General features: G+C 38.6%; 3 protein-coding genes across 3 annotated transcripts; 2 read left to right on the top strand and 1 right to left on the bottom strand.

Moving 5' to 3' along the window:
* Positions 1–6,230: 6,230 nt before the first annotated feature.
* CLUP02_14176 (uncharacterized protein) lies at positions 6,231–7,099 on the top strand (the record flags this gene model as incomplete). The annotated part of the gene is made up of 3 exons (XM_049293108.1): positions 6,231–6,298; positions 6,398–6,468; positions 6,525–7,099. 3 exons carry the CDS (start codon positions 6,231–6,233, stop codon positions 7,097–7,099), a joined length of 714 nt encoding a protein of 237 aa, XP_049150254.1.
* A 1,842-nt stretch (positions 7,100–8,941) lies between these two features.
* Positions 8,942–10,867, top strand: CLUP02_14175 (uncharacterized protein; the record flags this gene model as incomplete). Its single annotated transcript, XM_049293107.1, has 2 exons — positions 8,942–9,007; positions 9,116–10,867. The coding sequence occupies 2 exons, from the start codon at positions 8,942–8,944 to the stop codon at positions 10,865–10,867; spliced, it is 1,818 nt and encodes a 605-aa protein (XP_049150253.1).
* Positions 10,868–11,220: 353 nt separating this feature from the next.
* On the bottom strand, positions 11,221–12,708 carry CLUP02_14174 (uncharacterized protein; the record flags this gene model as incomplete). Its single annotated transcript, XM_049293106.1, has 4 exons — positions 11,221–11,352; positions 11,458–11,847; positions 11,913–12,029; positions 12,145–12,708. The coding sequence occupies 4 exons, from the start codon at positions 12,706–12,708 to the stop codon at positions 11,221–11,223; spliced, it is 1,203 nt and encodes a 400-aa protein (XP_049150252.1).
* Between the last annotated feature and the right edge of the window lie 96 nt (positions 12,709–12,804).

Here is a 12,804-nt window from a genome sequence, read left to right as displayed (position 1 = left end):
GAAGTTTATATTATATATAAGTCTGCCCGTAAATATATTTTTATTAATAATTATTCTTATTCGTTAAGTAATTACTAAATAGATATTAGTAAGCGATTATTTAGAATAATTATAATAATTACTTTATTACGCAATTACGCAATTACTACTTTTTATTTATATATAACTTATTTATAGTTCTTCCGTTCTATAAGAGTTATTTTATATTCTTATACTCTTATATATATAATATACTATAGCCGCTATAAGCTTGCGGGGCGGGCCCTAGTCTTAGTTATATATATTAGGTTATAATAATAAAAGCTTATTATTTTTATTAAAACTAAGTATACTTTTAAAAAAGCCTAGACTAAGCTCTATAAAGAGTTTAATAACTAACGCTTAATCTTTTAATACCTTTACGTAATATACTTATTTTTAAGAATATAATAGGCCTATTATTTTATTTAAAAATATTAAAACTTTAATACTTACGTTATTTCTAATACTAAGTTAAATAATAATAATATTAAGGGTTATTTCTTAAATAGTTTTAATTACTTATATTGGCTTATTAACGTTATATAGGATATAATTAGCAATTAAGAACTAAGCTTTTACTAAGCTTATATAAAAAACGAGGTATTTATAAACTAAGAGTATATAAGTACTTACTTTAAGTACCTAAGTAAACTTCGAATAATACTTTTTTTAAAATATCTTACTTTAATTAGGATATAAGGCCGGTTTATAAAAAAAGTAATACTATTTAATAAGAGGCTATTTTTAAACCCCCTCGGATCTTATAATTTAAATTATACTATTTTAATTAAGCTAAGTATTTTATATTATTATAAGATCTACTTTAAAATATTAAATTTAATTACTTTTAATAAGTAAGAGGTATACTTTCAGTAATATTTTTAAAAAACGTTTTCTTTAGATTTATATTACTAAATCTTTAATTTTAAAATTATTATATCCTTTTATAATAAGCTAAAGAATATAGTATAGCCTATTTTATTATAACTAGCTTTATTTAAAAAAGGCCGGTTAGCTAGTTAAGCTTATACTATTTATAATAACTAAGGTATTAATAATAAGAAGCGAGGCTATTTATTTAAAAATAAAAATAAGTTAATACTAGCTAAGCTTATAAAAAAAATAAGTTAACTAAGTTAAAACTAAATATCGAGCTTATTTTAATAATAAATAAGGAGCTAATTTAGCGTTTTTAATAAGGAGAGAATAATAGGGAATTATATAAATAAATAGCTAATATAGCTTAGTATTTAAAAAAAACGGAGTTAGTAAAAAGTAGTTTATAATAATAATAAATTATTATAACTACGTTAAAAAAAGTAATTAAGTAGACGTTATTATAATATATTTTTTATATATTTTAAGTATATAATATAAAAAAGTCTTATTTATTTAAGATTTATAAAAGCTCAAATTACTAACTTATTTAAAATTTATAAATCTTAAATAAGTAATATAATAGTTCTAAACGAGTACGGGGGTTATAATAATATTCTTATTTTTAAAAATCTTAAACTAAAGCTTAGGTTAAAGAGGATAATAAGAATAGTTATATTAATATAGTTACCCTTATTACCTTTATAAGGAGGTATTATTTTTTTAAATTAATTAGAAGTAGAGAATGTTATACGTCCCTAAGAGCTATACGTCCGTATTAACTCGTTATACGTCCCTATTAATTCCTTTTTTTTAATACGTAATATATAATATAGCCCTAACGGATTACTTTATTAAAAGAATAATTTCTTTTATTATTAATACTTAAAAAGACTTATAAAATATTCTTATTTATAATTTAATAAAGTATTATAAATATTAATTTATACTTTATATTAATATTATAAAAGAAATATTTTAAATTACTTAAATAAGAATAAAGTTAAAAAAGAAATAAATATAAAAATATTTTAAAAGCTTTTATTTTATTAGCTTATTTTTTATTCTTATTTTCGTTAATTGAGTACTATTTTTACTTTTATTACCCTATTTAAGCGATTTTATTCTATAATAAACTTATACTCTTTACGGGCTTAGTTTATTAAAAACTCGCGCTCTTTACGTTTTTATTTAAGTTTGAACTCTTATTCTTTCGTTCTTTATCCTCTTAGATCTTATTAACCCTTATTTATTATTTTTTAAATATAAGATAATTTATATTTATTTACGTTTATAATTAAATAGCTTATTTTTATAAATTACTATAAAATATTAAAAAACTCGGGGGGTTTCGATTTCTATTTAATAAAAAAGGTATTTTAAAAAATAAAATATTTATTTTGCGTTAAGACTAAGTATTATTAAGATTATTATAATTATTAAAACTAAAGTTATTAAAGTTCTTACCTTAAGAACTACTTTATTAATTAGTAACTAAATCCTTACGAGTTCTTTATTAAGTATAAGATAATTCTTTAGTATTAGTTTATAAACTCTTAGCCCGATCTCTTACTTTTTTTTTTAATTTAATAGTTAATAAGTATTTATTAAAGCGTATTTTAGATATACTCTAACGTTATATTAAATATTAAAAACGGCCTATAATATTAATATTTTAATATAAAGTTATAATATACTTATAATACGTTATAAAATCCTATAATATTAAATTCTAATCTTAGTTACGAGTATTATTAAAGTTAGTTAATACTCATAATAGCTAATTATTAATACGTATTTATTGATTATAATAAGTAGAGGGAGATACTAGCTAATTTAAATATATAAAACTAAGTAAAAGATCTTAACTATATTTATATTATTAAGTATTAAAAGCTAGTCTTTTTAAAAAACCTTAGTTATCTTATTATAGAACCCGGTTATAATATATAGTTCTTATTTATACTTTACTTAGTCAGTATACTACGAAAAGCTTTTTATAAAGTAATAAGTTATTATTAATTAAGTAAGGTATTAATAAAAAACATTTTAAAAATATTTTAAAAACGTTTTCCTCTTTCGAAATATTTTTAAAATGTTTTTATTATAAACTATATATAGTAAAATATAATATTTATAATAAATTATGTCGTATAGCTCGTTATAATTAAGTACTATTTAATATTTTAAAAGAAATATTAATATATTATAAGTAGAGTTTATACTATAAAAATAATTTTTATTTAAGAATTCTTTAATACCTCTTTTAAAATATACGTAATATGAGCGTATATAGTTTTAAACCTATATAAGCTATGTTTATTAAGAGTTAAACTTTTTAATAAAGTATCTACCTAAGCCCTTAATTACTATATCTACTTAATCTAAAATAATTCTAAAAAGGCCGGTTTTATAAACGTATTTCTATTAGACCTAAACTTAATACTTTTACTTTAAAATATTAAATATAGCTCGAAATATATAGTAATATATATTTATAGTTTTAGTATTTATATAGACTTATATAAGAAATAGAGCTTTATAAATAATATATTAATAATTTTAAAATAAAAGTTAAAAAACATTTCGGAAATATTTCTAAAGTTAGAATATACCTTTTTCGCTATTCTAGCTATACTAGCCCTAAATAACTTCTCGCTAACTTATACCCTTTATATATTTATAATTTATATTAACTATAAACGACTTTATATCGTCGAACTTTCATTATTTTACTTACTTTTAAAAAAAGTAAATAACTATATAGTTAGTATTAGATTAGTACGTATACTAAATATATTATATACTTATTATAATATTAAAATAGCTATTTTTTTATATTTATAAAAAGACTTACGTATAGTTGCTTATTTACTTCTTTTTATTATTATAATATAAGAGCTAAGGTCTAACTTCCCTTAGGAAATAAAAGAATTTATTATTTATAGATAATATATTATAAAAAGTCTATTTTTATAAGGCTTTAATAAATATTTATAATTATTTACCCCTTATTCTTAGCTAGGAATTCTTAGAGTTAAGGAGATTAAAAAAAGGCGTTTAGACTCGTATTTAGTTCATTAATTCTCTAGAGAATTTAAAGAATATTTTAAATAATAGCTTTTAGAGTTTTATTTAATAATAATAAAGGATAGTTATGTTTATTATAAAACGTTAAAATAATAAATAATATTATTTTGATACTTTTTAGAATAAAGTATCGATATTTAATAGAACACTTTACTATTTTAAGTTTAGGTAATAGTTTAAAATAAGTTTTATTTAGTTATTAATAACTTAGCCTTATCTTTTAATAAAATATTTAATAAGCTTATTATAAATAGGACGTTTTTAACAATTCGATATAAATATATAATATTTTTAATTCCTTTTTTTTATAAATTATATATCCGTTTTATTTATAGCTATTTTAATATATTATATATAATATTTTTAATTTAATAAAATTAAATAAAGTAGTAATTTATAAGTTTTTATAAAAAATACGAATTTCGGTATAATAAGATCTATTACTAAAGACTAATAAGCTCTTATTAAGTCTTTTATAAGTTATTTATATTATTTTATTAAGTAATCTTATATATATATTATATTATATTTTCCTTAGTTTAAAGAAGTATATTATATTCTATTCTTAATATATAACGCCTTTTTTAAATCTAGCGTATATAGTATAAATAGTATTTTATTTAAAAAAAGAACGATTAAAAATGTTTTCGAAACGTTTTTAAAACGTTTCTAAAATGTTTTTTAAATAACCGGACTTACTTAATAATCTTTTGTATAATATTAAATATCTTAACTCTATTTTATAATATATTATACTTCTTAACGAGGTCCTTTAAAATAATTATATAATAAAAGTTATTATAGGGCATATATAAATAGGCTTTATTATTTTAATCAGTATAATAGTATTACGTTATAAGTATATTTCTTAAAATAATACTAGTTATTAAAAAACTAATAATACCTCGTTAGGTATTATATTAAATTTACTATTTTTTAATAATTCTTAATATTAAAAAATAGAAAGTTAAATATACTATATCCTATAACCGCTCGATTTCTTTTATAAATAAGGCTTTAGTTAAGATAATAAGCGTAACTCTATTATTAATAGTTAGAGAAAACTTAAGTATACTAACTATATATTAAAGCTATTATACTATAATAATACCTCGGTTATTTTAAATTTAGTACGGATATTTAAGCTATTAAAAATAATAATATAATTATTAGAATTATTATTTATAACCTAAGTATTATATTAATATTTAGTATAGAGGTTTAATTTATATAATACTTATTTATTTAATTAACTTTTTATAAATAGGAGCTCGATATTTATAGAGATTAAGATATAAAGTAAATATGCTATCGTAATTTAAGTTTTTTTAGATATTTTATAATAAATTAAATTTGTTTTATTAAGGTAAAGGTATTAAAATAATATTATTATTATATATAATAAATAAGTTTTATAAAAATAATTTTATAGAGTTAGTTATAATAAGCGAATTTTAATATAATTAAAAAGAGATATAATTAAAAAATATTTTTAAAATAATTTAGTAAAGTATAAAGTAGTATATTTCCTTATTATATAAAACTCGTAATATTTAAACTAGTAGTAAAGCGATTATATAATAAAATATTTCTAGCCCTTAATTAGCTAGAAATTTGCCTAAGGATCTATTAATAACTAAGTACTTACTATTATATACGGGACTCTTACCTTAACTAGGGGGGGTTATTATTAGTTTATCGAATCACTCGAATTCTATTAGACGGTTTTTCTTGCGGTGTGTTAGCCAGCGCTGCCGTCCACGCCCTGTCAGCAGCTTCTCTAGCGCTGGGGATTGGCTTACGCACCCTTGTACCTGCTGTAGCGTTAGCAAGGGCGTCGTGCTCCCCCTGCTGTCAGTGTCCGTCACGCTGGGAGTTGAGGGCGACATCGCTGACACTGCAGACCGGGGTGTCTTATCGGGCATGGACTGTGCGTCAAGCTATCTTATCCGATAACAGCTCGATAATACACATTTTGATAAGAATCCGAGCTGCACAAAATGTGGCTGAAGAGAGAGCAAGTTAAGCCACACCGCGCCGGCCGGGATTTGCCGCAAATCTGCTCAAGGGTCGAAGCTCTGGGCACGGCGCAGCCAGTCCCCGAAAGCTAGGAGGGTCTCGGAGTCCATTTCATCATCGAATTCGCCGACTACTGCACCCTGGGGGAATAATCGCACGACCAATTCCCAACTCCACGATTGCGACTTCTTCAACCACCATAACGCCAATTGCAAACCGCCAAAATGCCCGGTCCAGACGGAAAACCCTCGTTGCTCGATCAACCTATGCCATCGTCTTTTGACGAGAACAAGTAAGCCAGCCCGCCCCCCACTGTCGGGCTCTACGGGAGCTGCACATCATCAAAAGTCCAGGAATGGGAGGTTTGCTAACCCACGCACGCGACTCGCAGCGAATTCTACGATGAGCGCGTTCTTCACAAGGCCTTCCGCAAGCTCAAGGAGGAGCCTCTCATCCCCCTCGGTAAGCAATTGCTCTCACCACTGCCCCTCTCTCCCCCGGAAACCTGCTGCATCTAGCCATTCTGACCAGTGTCGCAACCACAGGATGTGGTCTGACCGTCTTCGCCTTCGTCAACGCCTGGCGCGCGACCCGCCGCGGCGACGCCAGACAAGCCAACAAGATGTTCCGCGCCCGTGTCGCCGCCCAGGGCTTCACCGTCTTCGCCATGCTCGCCGGTAGCATCTACTACAACAAGGACCGCGAACGCACCGCCGAGCTGCGCAAGATCAAGGAGGCCAAGGACGCCGAGGAGCAGCGCCAGCGCTGGATCCGCGAGCTCGAGGCCCGCGACGAGGAGGAGAAGGCGCTCAAGGCAAGGATGCTGCAGAGGAGGGCGAGGCTCGATGCCAAGAACGCCGGTGAAGATACGCCAGCTGAGGGAGAGCAAGGCAAGACCGGGGGCGTGCTCGGTGCGCTGGGCTTGTCGGCGTGGAAGAAGTCTGAGGAGGGCGATGCTGCTGCGGGTGAGAAGCCGGTTGAGGAGAAGCCGCAGAAGAAGGAGAACCCTAAGAGCTCGCTTGGTGCCATTGGCGAGATTTACGGCAGAAAGCCGCCGTCGTCGGATGGGTCATCAGAAGAGCCCAAGAAATAAGGATGGACCAGGGCAAGATCGACACTCTGATTTGTATCACATCACGGCTACATTGTACAGTACTGGCATTGGCATCGACGCTTAGGACGAGCACATTGTCTCATTGAAGACTCCGCTCCGTCGTATATAAAACCGGGGGCGGCCGGCGGCGCATGTGGGTTGAATTGAATGGTTATCTAATATCTTGACAGAGGCAGGAGATGTGATCAGCCTTGGCGAAGCTGACCTGTCACTTGGCAGGCCAGTCCTCGTATACCTATCCTCAGAAACGAGCGGCATAAATCAGCACGCACGCTGCAGTTGACCGGCTGTTATGAGGCATTCCGACGGGGTCATGGTTGACTCCGTGCAAGCTCCACAACGGCCTCAGCACCGACAGCATGGCCGTGAGGCGGGAGCAACAGAACCTAACTCTCTTAGTTTTGGACTCACAACCCGGCTACGTGACTCTGTGCGTTTGTGGGCGGTCTAGAAATCGGAGGCTGTCTGGACCGAAGATGAGCATTTCGTTAGAGGGCCAAACTCTGATAAACTTTGGGATGTTATTTGAACGCATTTCTCAAGGGCTCCTCGGTATATATTGTCACAACACATCGCTACTACCTTAGTGTCTAAAGACGGAACCTGCCGGCCAGGTCTTGGAGATCTGGACAAGCACGCAAGAAAGTATACACCTCTTTTGTAAGAGAACCAATGTACTTCAGGTTGCCGTGCCTGAGTCTATACAGCCATGCAACACCAACTTGTCCAGCAAACTAGGTAGAGACCGAGTCAAGTGGGTGCTTCCTCACAATTTAGTTCCTTGATGAACGAATAGCACAACTTATTGCAGCATTAAATACACTTCCATGGTCAAAAGATCGACGCCAAAGCGGCTGCGAAGATGGGCGTCGCTCTTTTGACCAGTCCAAGGATGCGCCAACTACATGTTCTACCATTGCTGCGACGATAACGGCATGCCCGGCGGCTGAGCCACCAACATTATATGCCCCGGGAAGCTGGAGTCACTTACGGGATTGGGCGCGACATTAAATGAGTGCAACTAGTCCAAGAATTATCTCTTTCCTTATAGTGCTTTGGAAAATCGCGACATTAGGCGACGAAGCAAAGCTGCCGGCGCGACGGGGGCGGGCTCGGGCTGCAGAGACAAGGTTGAATAGGTGAATCAAAAAAGATCCAGTCTACTTGAGCTGTGTCTCGCAATACACATTCGATTACTGAGAAACTTCGAGATTTGTGTATCCTTCAGCCTATTCCATTCTCAAGGCATATGCATCAGTTTGGTCCCATTCCTCTCATCAGTTGCGACGGGACATTTGCCCAGGAGCTGAACATAGTTACACTATAATCCTGAGTGCAGCCTGTAGGAGGACTTGGTTTTTGTCATTCCCTATGATAGTCATCGACCGACACTATTGATATGCCAAGGTGAGAGTGCAGGCATCCGCAAGTGTAAGTCAACTGAGGTGAGCTGTGTGCTGCATTTGATGACTAAAACTCGCATGGAGGGGCAGGGAGCTCGGGCCAGTGACAGTGACGTTAGCGGGGTTCCTCCACTGCTGGGGAACGACGGGAGACCCGCACTGGTCTGACACCCGCTGAAAGTCTAGGCGCTGAGCTGTGCTAAGGCCGCCCGTCGCTTTGTCTCCTGATGGAGGATGCACCCCAGACATTGGGCCTTCCGTCATCAACCTTCGCATCCATGCTCCTCCTACTTCTCCCTCTCTCTCCTTCCTCCTCCTCTTTCGACATGGCCATGGCTAGTGATGATTGCGCCACAGCATACTGTACAATTCTAAACCTCGACTTCGATGCCTCTTGAACCGAAACACAAAGCTCATCATGGGACAAGCCCTGTCTGACGAGAACTCGCGGCAGGCGACGCACGAGGAGCTCACTCGTGAACTCGTAAGTCGCCGGGTGCACTACCCACCAAAACCACACTGCACCCTTCGTCCTTGAACCAGATCAACCCATCATCCGTATAGTACTTACGCTGACCATCCATTACAACAGGCCACTCGGTTTGCCGAAAAGTGCTTCACCTCGCTCGAGCTATATTCGTTCAAAGATGTCTTCAAAAGCTTGGCAGATAACCAAGGCGATATCCGTTACTTGAAGGAAGACACACTCGCACGGTTCCTCGAAATACCCGATATCCTCCACGTCTCGCCTGTAATATTTCAGATGGTGTCCTACATCGGCGCCTTCCCCTTCTTGCAGGATGCTCCCGCGGTTCTCGGTATCGATCAGATGATCATGGTCATCGTTATCATGACGCAGAGACACAAGCGGGTTCTGGCCAAGGGAGCTACGGATAGGGCCAAGCTCCTCTTCAAGAGTCTCGCAGTACACGATCGCAGGGCATCTGAAGCAGCTGCTGCTGCCGAGGACTCTAAAGAGGCGCCGCCAAACGAACCCCAGGCCGCAAGTCATGCGGTTGGCTTCGCAGTCGACGAACCTGTGGACGAACCCGAGGAAGACGACGACGATCTCGAGATTGCAGCCTTTGAGCTTCTCGATATCCACGATGCCGTTTGGCAGGGTGATGCGCCAAAGATGCAAGGGGCCATGATACCCGCGGATAACTTCCGCAAGCTGCTGATGCTACTGATCCTGATTGCACCGCTGAGTCCCCAGGAGAGTCTGTCAATGTACTCCACTCGGGTCACGGGCGACGAACTGGAAAGCCTGCGCGCTACCGCAGAGAACATTCTGGCTGCCTTCTTGAATGTCGAAAAAGCCCCTGGTATCAAGTTTGGTCACTTCAACCGAGTGCTCCCTGTTTGCTTCCCGAACCTCTTCAATGGGTTCAGCCCCCTATTTGAGCACTTCCTCTTCTCCAAGAACTTGGATTTCACAAAACACAAGGGCGAAGACCCCGTAACCGCCGAAAAGCAGCCGGAGGAAGTCGCGCAACCTTTGCTGCAAGACACTGGGGAAATTCTCAACCTAAATGTCCTCTCACAACTATCCTTCTTCCTCCCAGGATCCGACCTGTTTAGAAGACTACGGCTTCTGTACTCCGGCAACGAAGACGGCTTCTCCACGGGAAGCTTCGAGAGCAAAGTCTTCAATTGGCGAGCACCCACCATCCTTCTGGTCCGCGGCACTCGGCTGAATGACGCGCCTCACGGCAGTCAGGAGTCAAATTTTGCTGCCTCCATCCCTCCATGTCGCTTCCCGAACAGCGGCAAGGGAGAGCGCCTGACCTTTGGCGTTTATGTTAGTCAACCATGGAAGCACACTGCCAAGGAATGCTTTGGCGAGCGAGACACAGTGCTTTTCCAGCTGGAGCCCGTCCACGATGTGTTCCCAGCTTCCAAATACAACTCGGACTACATCGCCTTCACCAAGGCGCCTACTAATCGACCTATGCTCGGCGTCGGATGCCCCCATCCCCGACAGACGCAAGCTCACCGGAGGCAGACCATGCTGTCTCTCGGCGCCGTCTCCTTGCTACTCGACGACTCTTTCGAGTTTGGAGTGTTCACCCACGACTGGACCACTGGTGGCGGCGCATTCCAAACGAGCACGACGCGAAAGTTTGACTTTCAAGATCGGTTCGAGATTGAGAGCCTGGAAGTCTGGGGCTGCGGAGGGGACGAGGAGGCCAAGGCGCAGGCGGAGCACTGGGCTTGGGAGCATCGTGAGGCGGAAGCTCGGCGGAAGATCAATTTGGGCTCTGGTGACATTGAGGCTGATCGTGCGCTGCTTGAAATGGCTGGTCTCGTGGGCAACAACCAGAGTGGTGGCTCCATGATTTGAGTCTCGCACGAGTTGTTCTCCCAATTAACCTTCATGTGCATTGCTACTACTGGGACAACAAGTCATAAGTTTCCGGGTGCTCTAGATTAGGTGTTTATTGGTTTTGTAGCATAGGATTCCCACAGACTATCCCCGACAACGATGATTTTTCAGTTCTTCACGATTCTTGTTGATGATAAGTCCTTCCAATTGTAATCATGTCCAAAACTTGAGCGTTATGTTGCCTTCAGCCACCATACACCACCACCACCACCACCACCCCTAAAGAGTCCTCGCGAAGCCCGTGAAGCCGTCTTGCTGGCCATCAAACGACAAGCCTCGAGAGAGCGGACGAATGGCGTCTAAATCGTCAATTATTTGACCTCATACGCTGCGATAGCCACCTCGAAGGCGTGGTTGATGCCCTGCCCCTTCCAGATATCGTAGTCTAGCAGAGACTGGTGGTGCGGATCTCTCAACTTGCTCCGCAAGGCACTGGCAGAGGCCTAGTAATGATGGTACACGTGGTCAGCATCCCAACGTCCCCATCATTTCACAGATACTTCGCAGTAGTAACTCAAAGCAGAAACTGGAATAGGAGCTTCACTCACCAACGCGGTATACTCGAGCTGCTTCAGGACGTTGTAAATCCTGTGGTTCGCGTACGACTGGTACTTTGACACGGGGGCCTTGGCCGTGATGAGGCGAAGGAGCTTCTTCATGGACGGGTGGTCGCGGCGCCAGGGGAGATGAGGCCACGAGTTGCCAGCCTCCTCGGGTCTGTCATTGTTGTTCTCGGGATGTCCTGGTGGTGGCGGCGGTGTGGTGGGTCTGGCGGGTTGGATTGTGACTGTGGTGGTGACGAGCTGCTCGTCGATGGCGCGGGGACGGTGGGCCATTGTGTTTGTTGGGAGGCCGATTGTCATGTTTGCTGTTGTTTGGGTGGGTAGGGCGGGGGCCGTCGTTGGGACGTGGGTGATTTGGAGTTCGCGGCCGGAGAACTGCGTTTCGTGAATACTTGTGATGGGGATGGATTAGGAGGAGGGGATAAGGGAAAGGGGCTTACGTCTTGGTAGCATTTGAGGATGTCGAATTCATCTTCGTAGTAGAAGTGTGCGTTGACGAGGGCTTGTTCAATCTTCCAGAGGACCCATTCGATGTGACGGAGGCCGTCCAGGACAACCTGAGATGGGGGTTAGTGAGTTCTTCAGAAAGGAAATGATGAGGTCAAGGGAGTGGGAGAGAGTTGAGGAGGTAGTCAAGGTCATAACACGAAGGACGGCAGAGAGAAAACTTACGATATAAGGTCCCTTGTTGTGGACGAGCCAAGGAACATATTCATACTGCCACTGATACACAGCAGTCTGCAAGTCCCCAGTCTTCCACGCAATCCCCTTGTAATATTCACAAAGCTGCTCTCTGGAGATACCCTCATGATGCCCATGGGGCTCCCGATGCGGGGGATCCGAGTGAGGAGGATGAGGAGGCGGCGGAGGAGGGGCAACACCGCTCCTCGCAATGGAGTTCACCGCCACCGTCGCGGCATCGCGGAGGCTCTCACCCTCATGAGAGGCAGAAACAGAACCAGCGAGGGCGGCCGAGGCCTCGAGTTCGATGGCGGCCCAGGCTACCTCACCCGCGGCGGCGAGCTTGTACTCGTCGTTCTCGGAGAGGGCGGTGGCGGGGAAGAAGGCGGAGGGGTCTATGCCGTGGACGGGGCCGGTGATGAAGTTTTTGAGGGGTTCGCGGATGGCAGCGTCGAGGGTTGAGTCTGGGACTATGATTGGTTTTGCGGATTCTGGGATTGTGGCGGCGTGGGTGAGGGTTAGCAGTGCTGCTGGGAGGAGGAGTTGGGACTTCATCTTGAAGGATTGGGTTGAGGATATGGAAACGAGTGTGATGATGAGGGAATTGGAGAGGAGGATTATGAGGGGGCCCGTTTGTTATATAGATCATCA

The sequence above is a fragment of the Colletotrichum lupini genome, chromosome 7, assembly GCF_023278565.1.
Source record: "Colletotrichum lupini chromosome 7, complete sequence".
Taxonomy (NCBI): Eukaryota; Fungi; Ascomycota; class Sordariomycetes; order Glomerellales; family Glomerellaceae; genus Colletotrichum; species Colletotrichum lupini.
The sequence above is the reverse complement of the archived record's forward strand: the minus strand, read 5'-3'. Positions and strand labels throughout refer to the sequence as shown.